The sequence below is a fragment of the Spodoptera frugiperda genome, chromosome 18 (assembly GCF_023101765.2).
Source record: "Spodoptera frugiperda isolate SF20-4 chromosome 18, AGI-APGP_CSIRO_Sfru_2.0, whole genome shotgun sequence".
Classification (NCBI taxonomy): domain Eukaryota; kingdom Metazoa; phylum Arthropoda; class Insecta; order Lepidoptera; family Noctuidae; genus Spodoptera; species Spodoptera frugiperda.
Window position 1 is genome coordinate 11152011 of NC_064229.1, and position 21282 is coordinate 11173292.

Genomic DNA, 21282 nt, shown 5'->3' on the forward strand with positions numbered 1-21282 from the left:
TTTGTTTTATGATGTCCAAGTGATCAGTCCATGTCTTGTTAGCACAGTGACTGGCAACTTGAAATGTTTTGATGATGAATTTAAATACATAACTCCTATTTTTATAATAACTATCGTGAGACATACTACACTAACTAAACATCACGGTTTACTCATGTGCATTAGTGGAGTAGGCTTCGCGACGTCACACGCTGCTCATGATGAAGGGTCCCTCTGTGACTCGAAACTAGTAGAGCTGTTCTCCATTAATGTACGTGAGTAAACCGTGATGTTTAGTTAATTTACATAACTCCTGTTGAAAAGGAAGGCAGAGGTGTAACGTAGATACTTAGAGGTGGCCATATAACAGCCTTTTTACTTACAAACTCTGAGTTAAACTTTGAAAGTTAGTTAATTCATAATGTGTATCTGCAATAGATAATAATATTTGAATGGAACATTTCTATCTATTTTGAGTAGTTATAATAGTATACAATCTCTACTGGCAAATAATACTCAACACAAATTCCCTATCTACAAATTGACTTATTTTGTTTCAAAGTCAACAATGCAATTATTAATCAATTCAATCGTCATGTCTATAATAAGATTGAGATTACTGATTGACCAATGTGCGATGGATCTGTCATCAGACAATATTTCAGTGTAAAAACGTAAAATAATTACCGAAAACTAGATTTAACTGGTCAAGATTACTTATTAAACTTTGAACATAATAAAAATAAAGATAACAAGCTGTGGAAAGTACAGGTTTAGCATTAAGCGTACCTAATGATACCTAACTTATAATGCCAATACAAAAAGTATTTACTAATCTCTTTAATCAAAATCTAGTGAGATTTGAGTGTACTAATCGTGGAATTTTTGGAAAATATAATTATCGATTCGACGTAAGCTCGTTATTCGACTGTAAACGACCGTAAGGATTACTTATCAATCATGAATGGCTTAATTTGAAGGAATTTGAAGATGTTTTGAATTGTTACAACCGATTATCTGCCAGATTACTTGGCAATCGATCAAGTTAGATTGGTGATAACAGTGCTAAGCTATATGTACGTAAGTATGCTATATCACTTGTTTTTAGCATGCAAGTAAGTACCTACTTAGTCGATGGGTGTGGATTGTGTATTTTAATGTTTTTAATCTTTGATTAGGACTTGAAACAGGTTCTTTTTTGTAGATTGTAGAATGGATTAGTTGGTACTATAACAGTGTGGGCGTGTGATAATTATGTTTTGAGTAGACATTGTAAGTCTGTCTCGGTTTCGATTCTCGAATCGGACAAAGTTAGAAGAAGATTTCATATAAAAAGTGTCAGCTAAAGAGTAGGTACTAATAATTGTTATCGAGGGAGCATTGGACATGACTCCTGTTAGATAGATTAAATGAGATGTGGGACTAATAATCATGAATTATGTAACTAAATAATGGCAGAGCTATGCTTGGTCGACTGGACCTTTGTGAATACATGACAATCACCACAGATTTTTTTATGTAATAGGTGGCAAACGAGCAAACGAGTCACCTGATGGTAAGCGATCAGCGCCGCCCATGGACACAACACCAGAGGAGCACCAGAGGAGTCACAGTGCGTTACCGGCTATGCTCTTTTCTTGAAGGTTTGAAGGTCGTATCGGTTAGGAAATACCGCCGACGACAACTCCACATAAAATGAAACAACAGTTTTTGCTAGCGGTCTGAACAGTAAATTGTTTATTGAATCGTGTGGGCGTGTCGTCATTCGTCGTCAGCTATGTGGACCTCGTCGTCAGATCCTTCGTCAGCAGTCGGTGGGCTGCCAGCATCCGCGGAGTCAGGCGTCGTACGCCTCCACTTCGCACGGCGGTTTTGAAACCATGTTTTTACCTGGAGAAAAGAATTAAGAAATTAGTAAGAGCAAAGACAAAATATGTTAACCAAAAGGGTTAACTTAATTAGGTAGATAGCTATTATAATCTGTGGTGTGTTATTAATTACATTGCTATAAAACCGATGACAGGCGCCTTCTTGCTTTAAACTTATCATTACGTAGATAAGGTACAAAAGGGAGATTTACCTACATATTTTTAACCAACTTCCAATAACAGACTCATGTCTTATTTTGGAATTATAGGAAAATACTTTTAATATCACTATCTTAATTCAAAAGCTTAGGTAGGTATACTAAATAAAGCAAGGATTTATTACCTGTCGATCACTAAGTCGCAGTGTATTCGCAAGAGCTCGTCTTTCGTCGGGGCTGAGATACTTGCTGGCGCTGAACCGCCGCTCCAGGGCCCCTGTCTGAGCAGCCGTGAAGCGCACCTGTCCACCTTTCCGTCTGCCGCCTAAACCCCACCAGGGATTGCAGCAGCTCGGCGGTACTGAGGACAAGAGAGATATTCTTTAGTTATATAAATTGCAATATTTCCCCATCGAAGTAAGTTCAGTGCAAGGACTTTTGGATAAATCTGAACAAGACCTAAAAGCGTCGTGATATTTTCTACAAAACTAGATTTTAGTTAGAGATCCTTTGCCTTGTTTACCCGCTTAAATTGATCTTTTGATGATAACAACTCACCGCTTCACTGAGGGACAGATGGACAGACTATTATTTATTTATTTGTTTGTTTGAATAAATGATTTGACTTTGACTGTCGTTTTATTGATAAACATAGAAATAACTATCTACGAAATCCTAAGTTAAGGTTAAGTTACAGCAGCTAAGCTAGCCAAACACATACTCAGAGCTTACGAAACACAAAAATACACATATTATGTAGGTATGTACCTACCTACAGGTAATTCACATTCTATTGCGAAAAAAACAAGTTAATACGACGCGATGGTGATGATTATCAGTAATTAATGACTTATAATTCGTAAATGCATTGATTATCTGCCTCCAGTGTTTATCCTTTATCTCGCTTTCTTTTAATTAATCAAATTAATTCAGTTTTCTTTGGCGATTTCTGATTGTAACTAAGTACATAACTACGGGATTAACTCCTATAATTACACATTATTAGATATTATTTAATCCATTAAAAATACTTAAGGTACAGGGAAATTACCTTATATAAGTATATCTGTTTTTTGATTAAACCTAGATATTCATCATGACTGGCAATCTTATTTTTAGCTGGACTTTGGATACATAGATCTACACAGGGGCGGTCTGGTCAAACAAGGAGGTCTGCGATCGCTAAGGGCCTCGTGGTACAGGGTCATATTGAGGGCTACCGGGTAGCCTCAATGTACGCAAAATGGTTTATTTAAACCTTGAATAAAACCGAAGTTATTGGTTCCAAAGTTTTGGTGCCATTGTAAAAAATGGTCTTGGCCGACATTTTCGAGCTTAGACCAAAATGGGTGATGTCCTTTCAATCAATCTACAATTTTCATTGATCGGAAAAGTTGTACAGTATAGTTTCTCATCATTACCCGATAGATGGCGTTAGTAGCTACCAAAATGAACTATGATGCGCAAATGTAGCAACAAATAATAATAATTACATCATTTTAGCTAGTTATAGACAACTAGTAAACTATAGATAAGTAGGATAAGTAAAATAGTTCTCGTTATCAATAATCCGATGAATTGGAACAATAAAATGATAAGAACAGCTAATTCACCTTGTTTCCATAGAAAATAGCCATTTTGAATAGTTTGTATTAAGAGATAAAGTTACATGATAAACAGATTATCGTTTGAAAATTGTATTTTTTAACTAATAACCAATATTATTATCGGTTTAATAGATACTTATGTGATAAGGCGTTGTGTATTTTTTAATTGGAACAGATAGTGTCGTTGATGTAATCTGTTTTTTGGTGTTAAGGAAGTGTGTGCTTAGGTAGGAGTGTAGGACCCTACCCAGTAGATTAACTGGGCTTCTTATCTCATATCTGTCTGTAGTTAGTTGTCCTAGGACTTTAGGCATAGTCCCGAGCTTCATACGTAGGTAACTAGTAACCACGACGCGTCATCTATTTTACACGAGTCAAGCGCTAAAATGATTGATTTTTGAATGAAGTTGGCATTTCTATTGTGTATATTGGATTTACCACGTATCGCGGGTTCGATTCCCACACGGAACAACTCTTTGTGTGATCCACAAATTGTTGCTTCGGGTCTGGGTGTCATGTGTATGTGAAGTTTTATGATAACGCACCCACGACACTGGAGAAAATCCTAGAGTGGGGGCAACGTAAAAAAAAACTCAATCCTAAAAAGTTTGGTGCAGCTGAGATCAAACATTTTAAGCTTAACATACAACATTAAAACGCTAAATTAGAATGTCAATAGTCAGTCATTGGTACATTTTTGTCATTAACAAATACCATTTTTTTTTGTTAATTTAATCCAGGAAGTCGTTATTAAATAATACTGATTTTTTTAATTTAATGAATAATTTAATGTATTTAAATGTAAACTATATATGTATCTACATAATTCAATGAATTGAACATAGGTAATTGACTGCATGGTTGGCGCAGTGGCTGGGTAACTGGCTGCCGTGGAACGTGTAGCGGGTTCGATTTCGCACGAAGCAACTCTTTGTCTGATCCACTAATTTTTGTCAACACACCTAGGTGTATTATGTAAACTTGTATGTTTGTAAAACTAACCCACGATACAGGAGACATTTGTAGTGTGGGGCTTTTGTTTAAAATATATTTTTTTATTAACATTACTTGATATTTTTGTTACAATGCTGTGAATTTAAATTTAATATCAATTTCGCTAGCGACAATGTAAAGCAGTCCTTCAATACAAAAATGATAAATAGATATAATGTGTACATTAATCATTACCATATTTGTATTGTAAAATATTTGATAGGAATGTGTTCAATATTAAACTCAGTCAGTAAGGTCATGATTCATAAATATTCGTACTACACTACTTCCCGCAATAAAGTCATAAACTTTACAATGGCTGTCGATATCATGTCAGTTATAAATGATAAAGATTATTGACTAGTAACTTAGTTGTTGGTAGGCACTATACTATAGGAACTTAGGAAGTATAGTAACCTAACCAAATAAGGCCTATGCCCCAATAAAGCCTATTTTGAAAATTTCCCTCTTCCCGATGTCAAATGGTCGCCAAAGTTTGTAGAAGTGTGCATGCACATTACTTAACTAATTTAAGCACAGCAAGCAACCCGTGCCGCGATTATGTTGGAACCTACAGACGAAAATAATCACGACGTGGAGCGCACTTTAGTTTTTATAAAATTCGAGTAGCGTAAACTGTTAGTATTTTTATATTTATCAGTATACGACGTGCCGTGTTTTGTCTGTATGACAATTATACATTTAGCCATCTCCTCACATTAGTGAAATAGCTATAATATCTGTGTATTTCATATAATCGTTGTTTTTTTTACCTATGTGCCATGCCCTAATAAAGCCTACAAAAAAAACGTGTAGGCCTTATTACGGCATAGTTGTTTTTCAGTAATTTCATAGAAAACGGATCACCAGCTTCTGTCAAAAAGAAAGCCAATGGATTTTGCAAAAGATGGAAAACGCTGTTAAAATGGTAGAAAGGGGTAAACGGGGTGAATAGATACAGAAAAGGGGTGAATGGATATCGGGAAATTCTTCATAGTATCTATTCACCCTTCGAATTTTATGCACCCTGTTTTACCCGGTAGGCTGCTGAAGCCAGATATAACTTCCAAAGAAGTACGCACCATCTAAAGAGTGGTTTCCACTACACGAAAGCTAGGTCGGTCGCTAAATTGGCTACAGAACAAGAAGTTATTCTCATTCGTTTAACTGATGCTGGGGTGCCGATGACTTCAAAGATGTTACTTGGGTATTACATGATGAGAAACTCGTTTAGCCTGATGTATAATGACCAAAATTAATTAATAAGATCTCATTACATTTATTATAAGCATTGACAAAGTTTTGTTATAATTAAGAAGTTGAATACTTACTAGTTTTTATTTAGGCCTTATTAAGACATAGGGTTCCCAATAAGGCCAAAGTGACACTTTAGTTATTTGTGTTTACAAAATTGTAATTTTTGTTTCTAAAGCCATTTTGATTCCATTATTACAAAGTTTAATAAATAAATATAAGATTTTGAAATTATCAGCCCATTGTCATTTTAAACCTACGAGCTAGGCGGTAATAAAAATAAGGTAGGCCTTATTTGGTTAGGGTACCTTACGTAAAACGCCATTTTTTAAAGCTTTTTCTTTATTTGCCTAAAGATTATACCTATATTTTTTTTTACTTTTCCCCACATTAGGATTTTCTCCTGTGTTCTGATGCGTTCCTCCTGGTGCGTTTAGAAACATACTATTTCACACATCCAGATTCGAAACAACAATTTGTGGATCACACAAAGAGTTGCTGCGTGTGGGAATCGAACCCGCGCCACGCGGCAGCCCAACCACTAGATCCACCATGCAGTCGATAGGTAGCCGCTAGGTAATCTCTTATAGGTATGCTATGCATCTGAAGTGGTATACAAATTAAACCGATGTCAGGCGTCAAACCATGAATGCCATTATAGCACAGATTATAGGCATTCAAAATTCAAAATTACTAGTAATAATCCGAGACAAATGATTTAATTTGATTGATAACTTCTTCTACCTTCTTATAATATAAGCTGTCTACAGTTTTATCAAAATGGCGTCCTAATCTGTTATTTTTCTTAGATTGTACATTGGACGATAGTAGTATCATGCAATTCGAATGCTGATTGCTTCAATATTGAATCTTTATCGAAGCAATATCCTAAATATATTAATTTAATGATGAAGATAACATTCGCTGTATTATTTTATTGTTTTTACTGTCTATGGTCATTGGTTTAGGATGTTTTTTACTTGTAGTTAAAGTCAAAGATTATTTTTTTCAAATAGATCAGGAAGGCACTTTTCAACGTCAGAGCAAATATAATAATATTAAAAATGTTTGTCAGTCCTCTAGTTGCTCTATTTGCTCATTCCAAAGTGTAGATTCCTATGGAAAAGAACGACCAAGAAACTCTATAGGTAAAGACTAATACTAACCACTGAAAAAATATATAGTAAGGATTTCCGTATATAACGTTTGATTCTATTCTCTTGGTAAAGACCTGATTAAGATAAAGGGCACAGGCAGCGCAGATCGGAGGCTAGGGCTCGGGAGGCCTACCTATATTTCTTTGGCTAATGATGATGTTAATTTTAGTGGAGTGTAAAAAGTAATGGTATGTTTCCAATAAAATGTGGGTGTTAATTAACATTGAACGCCGTGGTGGTCACCGGTGACCGACGTTAGCGGAGGATTTGCCTTCAACAGTTTTCTATTGGCAGTCAAAGACTTAAGTAGGCGTAGTTTAATGACAACATAACAGATTAGCGAAGTTGAACTAACTAAATAAATTAAATACGTTTTTCTCAGAAACGATTAATCGTTAAACTTATCGATGAATGATGTCATATTAACAATAATCCGAATTTACTAGGTACTTGTTACCGGAATTAACTGCTACTCGTACTACGCTAATTTATATTTCGTAAAAGTACGTTTTTATCTATATTAGGTACGATTATAAATACAGTAAATGCATGTAGTTTTATTAGTTCCTGACCAAATTTGGTTATCTATAAGCTTTAATATTGTGAATAAAAGAAACGGTTTTGATAGGATGATAAAAGCATAGAATAGTAGGATTAAGAATAGGCAATATTCATAGAGGGAGAGGCCTTTGTTCAGCAGTGGACGTCTCTCGGCTGATGATGAATATTCCTAGATAAAAACTCAGTACCACTTTGATTGGCCGGTGCGAATGAATCAACGAATAAGAGAGCCAAACGCTTTCTCGTTTCGTTTTCATGAAATGTAAAGCAAACTCGTATTAAGGGTACAGGCTGCAGTTCTTACTAACTACAAAATTGTTTTCTGCTAATCAAAATACTGTATACTAACAATTGTAGGAATACAAATTGGTCAGGTTATGTACCTAATGTAGTTGTACTAACCTATATTTCTCATACTCATGCTCATACGTTTTGTGTGCAATGTGACGTAAGAATGCATAAAAATCAATTTAGTAGATTAAATTAACAAGATAGATACTTAACATTATAATTATAATTATAAATTTATTAATAAAATTGATACATGTACCGATACAGATACTGCTAACATGTATCCATTGAAGCGGTTTCGGGTAAAAACATGAAGTTTACGATCTTGGATTACTCCGTATTCCTCACAGATTTTGATTGTTACTTATCTGATAAGTGCTTCGTCGAATAAAAGTTAATTAAGATAGTGTACGGACTTGATATTTATGATCTTGGTTAGCCCTTAGTATGAGTTTGGTTTACGTGAAGTAATCGAAACAAGAGCGCGTTTGGCGCTCTGATTGGCCTCGCGCGAATGAACCAACCTATAAGAGTACTGATGGCGCTTTCGTTTCGTTTTCGTTCAACGTAAAGCAAACTCGGACTAAGCCCTCTGAGCACCGTACGCGTTCTCCTTTCGATTTTTTTAAACGTAAAGCAAACTTATACTAAGGATACTGAACTTGAAGTGTTAAAGTCTTCATAAGGGTCTTTTAGTAAATGGAAAACATTTTATTAATTTTAACATAGACTACCCATTGGGTGGCTTCTTACTTTCGTCACATACGTAATTCCAAGGACTATAACAATGTTGTAGAGTAGGGTAAAGTACCCAATTATCAGCACTTTAAGAGTTAGTCCTAATTTAAGCCAATTTATTATTGTGAAAAAAGGCTTTTGTCCGTTAAGGCAAATTTTATAGTTATAATATTTAATAAGGAAGACGATGATAAAAGAAAAACATGATTGACCTCTATCCAAGATTATTTAGACAAGTAAGAATAAAAAATGGGTCTGTCACTATTTACTAGCACCATCGCCACCAATTACTAGCATAGAGCAACCCAATTATCAGCACCTAACTATCACTGTTAAAAATTGCATTAAAAAAATTAGTTACATTATTAAAATCTGTTTTTAATAAATGTTTATATAGTTAGTAAGTAGGTAACAAAACAATTACTTATAATCTAATAATACTTTTATCTGTATAAGTCGAGCAAAAAAAAGGGTCACGGCCGTACCATCCTTTTCTCGAAACCATTCAGGCCAATTTCGACCGCCTATAACGAAGCCTGAATTTTCAGTTACTAAGCAGGCATTGTACAAACACGGTATATTTGAATTTTCATTAAATTTTAACCATTCGTTTTAGAATTATAACACGTCAAAGTTTCGAAATTTTGTCACTGACTGACAGATTATCAAAAGTATAAGGCACTTCTAACAGAGATTAAATTTTTTGCATAAAATTAGTATTTAGTATCTACATTAAGGGAAAAATCAAATATTTTGTAAATTCAGTCCAGTTTTTTAGATACATCAACTGCATCAATAACTTTGTAATCCTAAATGTATGGGATTACAAAGTTATTGATACAGTAACAATTTCATCACATCAATAACTTTGTAAACCCATATAAATGTATGAGATTACAAAGATTATTGATGCAGTTTAATGTTTAATGGAATAATTGAATCTACAAAAAGAAGTGAGATACCATCAAAAACATTCTGTAAAATAATCCAAGTCTCGCACATCATCAGTTTATGTACCGTAAAAAAATGTGAGATCAATGTAATACCAAGTCGGTTATTTTATTTAGTCCCTATTTAAGATACCTTCTGTCTTAAGTTATAATGTAAATTGTTATCATATCAATATTACATTAATTTTACGTTTTAAATAAAATAGATTGACTTAGCCATCGCATGATAACACAAGTATACTTTACTTACTTTTGTTGACATTTCTCGTATATTGTTTAGTCTATTACATGACAATGAATTACGATGGTCTATTGCACGATTACGTACGATGGCCAAGTCAATCTCTTTTTTTAACACCTTTTCGTTCAGATGTTTTTTTCAGTAATCAAAATGTCCTGTAATCTGACTAGTGTTAGTAAATATTGTTGACTATCAAGACATACCAATTGCGCACTACTAAATCAATCTCTAAAGTTGTCGTAGCTTGCATACCATCTACAAAATCTCTGGTAATAAAACAAAAATAAGAAGAGAAAAAATAAATAGAAAGAAAAAAGAAGAGATGATGAAATTCTAGGGAAACCAATTTATCAGCATGCTTCTGATCCAATTATCAGCACCATGCTAACATTTGGAATTTGATGGTATAAACTACTTTTACAAAGCAAAATCAATTCTTTGCATAAAATAAACATAATTTACATTAAAAAAATATGAAATTAGTATTTATGTACTTTTTTCCATTTATCATCACCAGTGCTGATAATTTAGAATTTACAAAATATTCGATCCATTTATCAGCACTACGTATTTTACCAATTAATCACCAGAACCTCAAATTCTATTCTTCAGATTATCATCAAATATTATCTTAAATATCAGAGAAATCAGTAGTTTGAATATTAAATTTGTATAATATACGATATATCATAAAATGTAAACACGTGACCTTAACGGCGATCACAAGAAACAGGCAAAAACAGAAGAAACTGCAAGACACAAATGTTTGTTTACATAATTTCCATCAATTTGAGGTCTCAAAGTATGATTTTCCCAATAGCAGGATTCCAAAAACATACATTTATTTATTTATAAGTGTGGAAACCCAAATTAGTAAGTGAAAACCTTAGAATTGGTCGATTTATTCAGAGTGCTGATAATTTGGTGCAGTGCTAGCAATTGGGTAGTTGCCCCTAATTAATAGAAATACAAAATGAAGAAAACAGTGATGGTGTATTTAAAACATGTTTGGTTAATGAATGACTCTCACTGGGGGTAATTTACCCCCAGTGAAGTCCAAATCATCTGATTTGATAACGATAATGGACAGGCTTTATTTATGAAACCAATTGAGGCTTGGAAATCCCAAACAATAACACATTGATAACAAAGTAGGCAATAGGTTATCAATACGAGTAGCAATCATATTGTTCCTAAAGATAATTTTGGAACAAACGGACAGCGAGAGATGCATTATATGTATACAGTCATTGAAGATTAAGACAAACTCGTGACGATTGTAATTACGATTAGATAACGTGTGACGCAAGCAGGGTGGTTCTATATGAATAATTGTGTTAGCACGTCCATCCGACGCTTATCGATTGTAATCGATATAATAATCGTATTTTATTTGTTTTTCTTTTTGTACACACTCGATAAGAAGGCGTTGCCAACGAATACTATCTTGGTCAAAATTATCAAATGAAGTGTTCCAGCCAGTACTCTACTTTATCATATATTTGGATTATTTTAGAGAAAGGCTCCGTGTAATGTGATCTGTATTAGAACTCACCTCTATCAAATCCATAAGCCTGTCGTATAGTGAAGGGGTGGGGGATAAATCTGTTGGCCGCTAGCTGACTTCTCAGTATCTGATTAGAGTTTAACATTGGGTCGCTGTAGTAACTGAACGGAGGTCTCTCCATAAACCCTGGAGCCTCTTTCCCTCTGTAGTGGGGCCATGTCACTGAGGAGGACAACGGAGGCACATTCGCTTTGATCGGTGTCGGGTACAGTGGGTACGTGTTTCTCCTGTGTTCTAGGTTCACTTTGCTCAAATCAAAATCTTTTGGGACCTCGTATTTAACATCAGATTTGATCGCGTTCTCACTGACTGGCTCCTCGATCTTCGTCACCTTCGTCACCTCCTGCACCTTGGGGACCTCGACTGCCTTCACTCCACTGCACTTGAGGGGCAGCGTCGGCTCCTGGCTCAGGTTCTTGTAAGGTTTCTTCTTCACGTCATTCAGTATGTCCTCTATGAGGAAAGACCTTTTCTGCTTGCACGCGCACATGCTGACGGCTTGATTAGCACTGCCGAATTTTATCAGCACTGGTAAAAATTATCAGTACAAGCACGGTAATTGATAGCTACTTATTTAATGGACACGTATAATCTGTGTGTCGATTAAAATGTTCGCCTATCGTTGAAGGCACTTTGGAATATTTTTTCTAGGGTGTCAGCCGAGGATTAGTTCCGATAGTGTTCGTAATGTATGCTCGCGTAATCTGTGACTTGTTGAAAGCATAGTAATTAGCCTGCGAGTGGATGGGCTGTCACCGTGTAATGGGCTTCCATCCAGGGATTATTGTTTTATTCTGAAACAAGATTTTATGTCACGTTTATCTATTGGTAGCCTTGTTATCAAATCAAACATAATGTAATGAGGCTTCACACCCATGCAATGAGTTTGATGTTATGCATCGATACGATGGCTGCCCTACCCATCAAGTACTACGGGTTGTTGACGACCAGGGTTGTCACTCGCGTACTTATAATTTATTAGCAAGTTGGCAAGGGCACGGCCACAATTAAGTGACAACATAAATAAACCGGCAGCCCACCGATGCCCCCGCATCTTCCGCAACGCGTCTGTCTCACAAATGGATTCCTCTTCAAAACAAAAGGGGAGGAATCTAGTACCTTCCTGTTTCGCCTTTCGCCCTCTTTGCTTCGTAATTAATGAGAAGAGTTTTTCTACCTTTTGTTGCTGCAGGAAGGGTGGCTAATTGTCTCTAATTAATTGGGCCTGGGCGTATTTTTAAACCCCTTTTATTCCCTTTGTCTGTTGTACGTTTCGTTCAAATAGAGCGGTCGACAATTGGTGAGTTTACCCTGATTTTGAGTTTGAGAGTTAATTGCTCGTTCATTGTTTTTGTTTGCTCGTGTTTTTATAATTGTGATGATCGCGTTTCGTTTATATTCGTGGATTAATTTAGTATTAACATGTCAAAGAGATTTTGGGACGTTTAATTACAGGGAAGGATTATTATTATCGCTCGCTGAATATTATTTGGTTGGACCATGTTAATTGCTTTTACTGTGAACTTATTACAGCTTTGTTCTCTTTTTATAGCAATATGTTAATAAATACTTACCTATGTTAAATATTCCACAGTGATTGAATTAAATGAGTGTACAGGTGAGCCTAAATAATATTATAATTAAGTAAGGGTGAGATATTTCGCATAATTTTGGTCGTAGAAAATTAAGACTTAGGTATTACCACGCATTACATTACAAAATTAGTACTAAACTTTTATCTTAAGATAGAGTAAGTAATTAGGATTAGAATTTATTTCGGTGTTTTTAATCATTTTTATGGGAGATACACAGTTACAAGGTACTGACAAGAATTTGATATGACGGATCTGATAGACAGACAGACTGAAAAAGAGACTTTAGAATAAACGTTATAGGAACCATTCCTCTTTAGTTGTTGTAGCGTCTCTTGGGTGAAGAACTTGATTTACGATTAAGAGCTGGGTTACAGATATTTTGCTTAATCTTTTCAGGAATTAGGGTATCTACCTAGTTCTATTGTGGTACAATTCAAAGATTTGTAAAGTGATTAAAACTGTGACTGACATGTAAAGGGTTTCCGGTTCGAGTTCAAAGTATACTGATGTCGGGTTTTTATAGTGTATCATTATTTATTGATAATAACAAAATAGATAAATAATTCGGGCCAAGAGATTACGCCGAGTAATCCTAATTCACGCGTATATATCCGCTATCGATAGTTTATTAGTTGTTTAATCAATAATCATGTACTTCGTGAATATTTACTGAAGTATTATGATTAGATTGTATCTGCGTAGACTGCTCAAGGAAATATTAGACTTGGTTACCTATTGAACTGTTGCTTACAGTCCAAAAGGTAGGCAGACATGGTATAGACACTAGTATATGCCATTTAGCTCATAGCATCTAGATCTAATGATCTAATTAAGTGTGTGAGTGACACGGATATTCGACAAATTAGGTACCGTATATCATGTAAATTCATCTATGTTCATTGTATTAACTTTTCTATTCAATCGATTCGACTATCTAGCGGTTATATCAATAAAGTATTGGTTGCTAAAGTATAAGCTTATTACAAACTATTTCAATAAAAATGACCTATTTCATAATAGCTAAGAAAAATTCCAAGACATTTTAACAAAAGAAAATCCTTTCCAGTTCTCATTACTTGTGAAATATCATTCAACCCTTTAAGAGGATTTAAAATAGATTGAGCGGCGAATTAAAACGCTGAATCAATTATTGGCGATCGCTTCATTAGCTCGCCTCTACGTTTAAACGATGTTAAAATCAGTGTTAATACTATACCAAAATAACTGAACAACTACGACATTTTCCATTAAAACGTTCACCATTGCTCCCTTAGGTAAGAACTCTATTGTTCAACCTCCCACAAAGCAAGCGATGGAAGTGAAACAATGAGGTTTGTTCACTAAGTTAGGGTCGCATCGCTTCAGTTGATTCGAGAATTGGTGGACAGTGGCGGACTGAATCGATATAGATAATGGGCGATTACTTAGAGTGAGTTGACAACCCTACGGGATTGTAGGGCGGGGACACAACGAATCAATTTGTTAGTATCGATACTTGTGAAGTTTTATTTACTTTGACATCGACTGGTGTGGTCAGTTGTCATTTTGCATCGATGTTCAGCTCTGTAAAAGTAGTGTAGGATGCTTATATTTTGAACCTACGGTAATGTCTGGAGTACGATTATAAGAGGAAGGGTTTTGTCTATTGCTATTGCTATTTTTTTACTTTGTTTTAGCAAATATAATTTGTAAAGAAGAATGGGTTCAGCCAAATGTTTTTTACTATATTTCACTCACTGGAATCCAACCTGCAATAGGTTATGCAGTAGCCACGATTGCCAATCTACTGTACCAAAAAACTACATACTTTGAAAAAAAAAACAAAACATGGCAAAAGAAAATCCATCGACTATCGATAGAAATAAAAAGTATTCCCCGCACTACAACTATCTTCGCAAGTATTGTATTGATTTTGAGTCTATTTTCGTTCGTTCAGCCCACCTGTGTCGCATCCGACCGAATTCAAACGACATGGCTGGTTAGCGAAGACGAACAACCTCCTTACATCTAGAAACGGTCGGTTTACCATTACATGACACATCATTTCATATTGCTCTTTGATATATTGACACTCGTGTTGTTTTATGAATCGTATCTCGTTACTGTTAAGGTTTAGTTTTGATTGGAAGTTGCTTAAATATATTAAGATTGTGTTTGCTTGTTTTTTTGTTGTTGACGTTTGTATTTATTATTGTTTTGGGTAAAGAAGTGAGTTATTATTAGGTACAGTAAACTACAAAGAGAATATTATTATTTAAAAGTTTCTCAATTAAGTTTATATACATGGACATGTTGACTGGACTACAGAAATCCTCTTATTACGAAGGTTTGGCTTAATCTCATCGTTTAGTCGGCAGACGTCGCAGTTTTAAAGGTTCTGGTTTACTAGACAAGTAATTTGTTAAGAGTTTGTAAACGAATTCTTTATTCTCTCTTTTTTAATGTTGCTCTACTGTAGAAATTTCTCCTACGTCCAGGGTGTGTTTGCAAATATACGAGTTCACGTACACATCACATCCAGACCCGAAACAACAATTTGTGGATCACACGAAGAGTTAGTTACTCCGTGCGTGATTATCGAACCCGCTACACGTTGTACGGCAGCCGGTTACTTAGCCACCATACCAACCGTGCAATCACCCTGGTAGCAAAGAGGTAAACTGTAACTAATGTATTTTGGACTTCAATAGAATATTTTTAAATGACTGACCACCGTTGTGATGTTATGGCCAGAAAAGAGTTATTTGTTCTTGATATCTCGTATTTTTTCACGTGAATGGGTTTCCATGTCGCGAGGACTTGTTACAGGTTGCTTGGTTCTTGCCTTTCAGTGTAAGGCTGTGTTTACACTGTGGCTATTATTTACAATATTTTATTTATAAGTAAATAACTAGTTCTCTTCTTTAATGATCAAACTGTTTCAGAGAGTATTGGTAGCTAATTTGCATAAAAATGTGAAGTCTGTTCAGTTTGAAGACTAATTGAAATCTACTTTTTAGTCGGTTTTAGTTCAAAGTACTGTCGAAACTTGACTTGTTCAGTAAGAACAATATATTTCAATTTTGCTGTATGATATAATCGTAATAATGGCTATTACAAATACATACTTAACATAGAAAAACTAAAACAACTTAGATTAGATTACACTTTTAATACCGTACCAGTTTAAATATCAACGCACCAAATTCGCAAATCGTTATACACCACTCCTAACTGTCGGTCCTCACCGACTCGGCTACCAACCCTTGCGATGACGTACAAATGTACAAAATAATATTTTAATAGAATGCTGCGGTAAAAATAGGTCGACCTTTAGACGCTGTCACTTCTATTTGAGGAAAGTTATTGATATAAATATATTATAAATGGATATGATGTACTTACGGCCGTGGCACACGTATTTATAGAAGTTTCGGTGAATTATTTGATTTGACTTAGACTACGTGCTTTTATTCCACGAAAGGATAGACAAATATGAACTTGTTTTGCTAATGGTTGCTATACTACTACTCTCTATAACAGCTGGCTAGCCAAAGATAATGCTCTCTAGTATTACCCCGTTGCTTGTACAATTACTTGACAGTCGAAAGTCGATCAAATGCAACGGGGTAGAATTAGTTTGATTTGAGAGATGTGCATGGCGCTGCCAACTCCAGCGTGGTTTCCGTAAGCAACGACTAAACTAAGGGGATACATGATGACTAACTTCTGTAGACGTATAAACGTTTTGCTGGTAGCGGTGACTAGTTGCGCTGCCATGGTGTCCCCGTGATATACAGCCCTTAGCCAAACCGGCATGGAAGGATTATAATTATTTACATACTTACATTACATAAGCTTTGAAATGTTCAACACTTTCTATTCTAACACAGTTTTACAATATTAAGGAATGACGCATGAAGATGGAAAGTTTCTAACTTACCTCTGTGTGTCCGTCATCTGATATTACCTCCACAGGTCGGTATGATACACAGAGTGGTTGTAAACTGTGGTAATGGGGCTATTAAGGGGGTAAATAAATAATATCACTCAATAACAATAAACTGTTAATGTGTATCGCTAATTGCGGTCCAGCAGAGCTCCGGCTCTGATATTTATGGTTATACATATCAATGTCATTGTAGTTACGGAATACTGTCTCGCATGTTGGATTCGGGTTCTAAAGTTACACTATATGTATCAGATCTTCTCTATAAATTAAGATGGTCTGCGAACGAACAAACGGATCACCTGATGTAAGCAATTGCCGTCATCCATGGACACCCGAAACACCAGAGGCTTTACAAGTTGCCGGCATCTTGAGAAGATTGGTAAGGAAGGTAATTGGGCCTCCGGTAACATCACTGACAAAACGAAACGCAAGCGTTGTTTCACGTCGGTTTTCTGTGAGGCCGTGGTATCACGTGGTCGGGCTGGCCCATTCGAAGTATGCCGAAGCATAGAATGTCAGTTAATTAATCGAAATCGAAAAAGATCTAAATCAAGTAGAACATAATTAATTTAAGATATTTTGCAAAATGTGACTGCAAAGATATTTCAAATAGTTTGAACGTGGGAATCGTCTGCACATTGAAGTAGTTTCAACTCAGTTTTTACGGGACCCTATTTAAAAAGGGTTTCAACTAATTTTTATAGCCCACTGCTACCTGAGAGCCTCGTAAACCATACTCTGAACTCCATATAAATAATAAGTTACCATCAAATAGTTATAACAAAAACTAACCTTTATTATCTATAAAATTAAGGTTCATATTCGTATAGTAGTGTCATTGGTCTATTGTAAACCGAATGGTGTCCCTTTGTTTTTAATTATGATGTTTTAGTGTTGCTACTGCTAAAATATGTTCGTTATGTTTTTTCTGACTGTCCATTATACAGTCTTCTGTGATTTAGAGCATTATTTATGGCTTCTTTGGAATAAGAGAAAGGTAAACATTTGGTGTAAGATACTTGATATTTTGTGATTTTTTTATGAGGTTTTCTATAAGATGGTTTTAACTTTCTTATATTTTTAAAGAACGTTGCCCATCACTAAGATTTTTTTCTGCGTTACACTGTGCTAGCATTACATCAAGCAAGAGTAATTTAAACAGTTTTTTTTTAAATCGACATATCTGAAGCAAAGCTGTAAAGTCTAATATTTCTATACCAATTCTACAACTCAATAAAGCAACAATCCTTCTACTGATACTCCCCTAATTTTATGAAGGCCTGGTATTTCGAACACGGGTGCACACAAAAACACACGATGGAGACATCTTTGAGGCGATTAAAGAGCTTTTTATAGGACACTTTATTGGTTTTTTGTTCGTCAAGACGATTAACAAAATGGTCGGGCTTAATTGCCCCTTTCTTAATTGTTTAAAGGGAGTTTTTATGGGATCGGCAGGGAATGTCATGGATGTTTGATTGACGTGTCGAGCGCCGTATTACCTGATTTGGGTTGCGTGTCTGAGTTGAGTAGCTGACGCTGATGTGATGATGTGATGTGATGGGTCGTTTTTAATTTAAATTATATGTTGGTATTGTTGTTAGACTTGTATTACTCTTTAACTGATATCAATTACTTACATGTTACTTTTTAAATAGTCGTTGTGGTATCGTCACGCATTTTATCCCTGAAGAGGTAGGTAGAGAACAATAGAGGCATAGAAAAATAGTCGTGACTCGTCAATAAGACAAAAAAGTAATTTATTAATTTGTATCTTTCTTTATTCAGTGAAATTGAGCTTTAAATACGTTAATCGTTAGTTAACTTAAGTATTAGTAACTATTATAATAAAACTAAAATAAAATAATTCAAAGTACGTACAAAGACACTACGACATATGTGAGGAATTCTAAATCTCCCTTCAGCTTACACGAATGACTGAGTCTAGACTCACGTTAGTAAAACTGAATAAAATCTGATCTTAACATAGCAGGTGTATTTTAACAGTACATAAATCTTTAGTAAAATGTTACCGGATTAAATTTTATACCTAATTTACTAGACACCTGTATTTATATTTGTGAGATATCCTTATATGTAATATGTATTATAAAAGCGAAAGTTAGTATGTTTGTTCCTCCTTCAAGTCAAAACGGCGGAAGGGATCGAGATGAAATTTGGATCAGGGGTAGATTAAGGTCTGAAATTACACATAGGCTACTTGTTATCGCACACAAATGCGGACGAAGCCACTGGGTCAAGCTAGTAGTAGATATATGTAGCAATACAAACTTCAAAAAATGGGCAAATATACCTAATGATTTAAACCTTATGATTTAACTATAAAGCTGAAAATCGTTTAAATATTGAGGATCTATTGAAGTGCTCTATTAATTTTTCTTTAGTCAGAATCTTAGCCGTCTCGTACCTACAAATACATAAACATACATACAATATATAGTATATGTCAAGTTAATGTGAGTTATAATGTGATTCGTAATGCCGCCGTGTTATACTGCTGGCCTCTCAATCTAAATGCGTTGCCTTTAATACGGCCCTTTTTATTGTCACAACATGTACAGGTTGCTGCGAATGTGGGGTTATTTTAGTTTTTGATAGTATATAGCTCGAAGTTGTTAGATATAATATACGAGTAAGTTCCAATACATCACTCCATTATTCCAGTACAGTACATTACCCAATTACGCTTATTTAACATGATTAATCACAATAAAATAGAATTTATTTTATATTTTTAATAACATAACATTTTCCAACGTTATAAATTAAATTTCAATTTGTTTCATAACTGATGCAAATGGGTACCACTGTCTTTTCCCTTAAGGGTATAAAATGTGCAATGTTCTATAAGCAAATCTGTAATAAAACCACTAATAATGCTAGAACCATATAATTGCAACTCTTATTAAAATCACATCACCTTTATAATTGCTTACTACCAATTACGACAATTCCTACACCCTGTAGTGTCGACACAAACACACAACTTATCGTCAATACTATTAACTTATGAAGTATTATAAGTTATCTTTTATGTCTCGTTTTATTCGATCGTTAACTGGCGGCCCTAACTTTGTGACTACTAGTTAACTGAGCACTAACCGCCAGTTACTGCTACTTATATGTTTACTGCACAGTCTAAGCACAGGACCTCATTACTGTTGCATATCAGGTGGGTTTTGAAACCTCATTTTAGAGTAATCAATAGGAGTATTAATGGATTTGATATGATGATGGAACGTCACGCCTTTTAGCTCCAAAGGGATAGGTAGGGGTGCACATTACGGTACGGTATGCCGCTATAATACAATGTACACCCACTTTTCACCATTTGTGTTATAATTCTCATGTAATAGGGGGTGAGCCTATTGCCATCTACCGGGCACAATTCCAGACTCCATGTTACTGACTGTGAACTTTTCGAAATACCGAAAAATGCCCAGTAACATTTTGCCTGAATCGGGAATCGAACCCGAGATCCCTTGTCTCTTGCGACCTCGCGAGCAACGCGGCAGAGATTTGATATCTTTTGGCGTATGTACCTACATCCATCGTTTAGTAAAACATCTATTCTGCTCAATACAACACCTACATAAGTAACACATGACAATACTTTATCTACAGATCAGAAACAAACATCTAAAATCGAGTATTTATCTCTAGTACTACAGGTATATTTGTAGAAGGCCTAGAGGCAAACACTACGGCCCACACAACGCCATGCAGATGTATTCCGAGGTGGAACTATTTTGAAATGGGATCAATATAGGACGTGGTACATACGACGCGACGCAACGTCTTGTAAGCAAATATAACTGTGCTTCAAGAGGACAGGAGGGAGTTGTTTTTTAAATATATTGCTGTTTGTTGATATTGAGATTTTTGTTGGAGGTTTCTGTATTATAAACTGGTTAGTTTACTACAAGGGTAATTGAGGTTGAGCTTTAAGTTATAGTATAGTTGTCAATGTGGTTTACTTTACAATTCTTGCTAGTTTTTCTCCATAGGAAAATACACTTTGGAACGAGCAAATACATAAAGCAACTAGAGGACTCACCGACAAGCAAACATTTTATTTTAATAATGTAACATTTGCTTTGGCGTTAGAAAAGTGCCTTCCCGGTCCATTTGAAATAAATAATTATACTATGATTTTGATTTTAAAATTTTCCTTAAAATATGTCATAGACGAAAGTATTGCCTTGCATCGGGTACATTAAAGTTCAATTCGTACAAAACTATTAATTTCCAGATTTTGAAAAATCTAAATCTATTTTGCATACTAATGTACAATATATGCATTAACTGAGCTTTCTTCTTGTATATATCTTTAGCTTCTATCACATTCATACAAGCACGTCGGCTAACAGT

General features: G+C 35.1%; 1 protein-coding gene across 1 annotated transcript; it reads right to left on the reverse strand.

Moving 5' to 3' along the window:
• Nucleotides 1-1686: 1686 nt before the first annotated feature.
• Nucleotides 1687-11929, reverse strand: LOC118278042 (homeobox protein notochord). The gene is made up of 3 exons (XM_035597098.2): nucleotides 11353-11929; nucleotides 2191-2366; nucleotides 1687-1869 (listed from the first exon to the last, which is right to left on the reverse strand). Exons 1-3 carry the CDS (start codon nucleotides 11852-11854, stop codon nucleotides 1741-1743), a joined length of 807 nt encoding a protein of 268 aa, XP_035452991.2. The 5' UTR covers nucleotides 11855-11929; the 3' UTR covers nucleotides 1687-1740.
• Between the last annotated feature and the right edge of the window lie 9353 nt (nucleotides 11930-21282).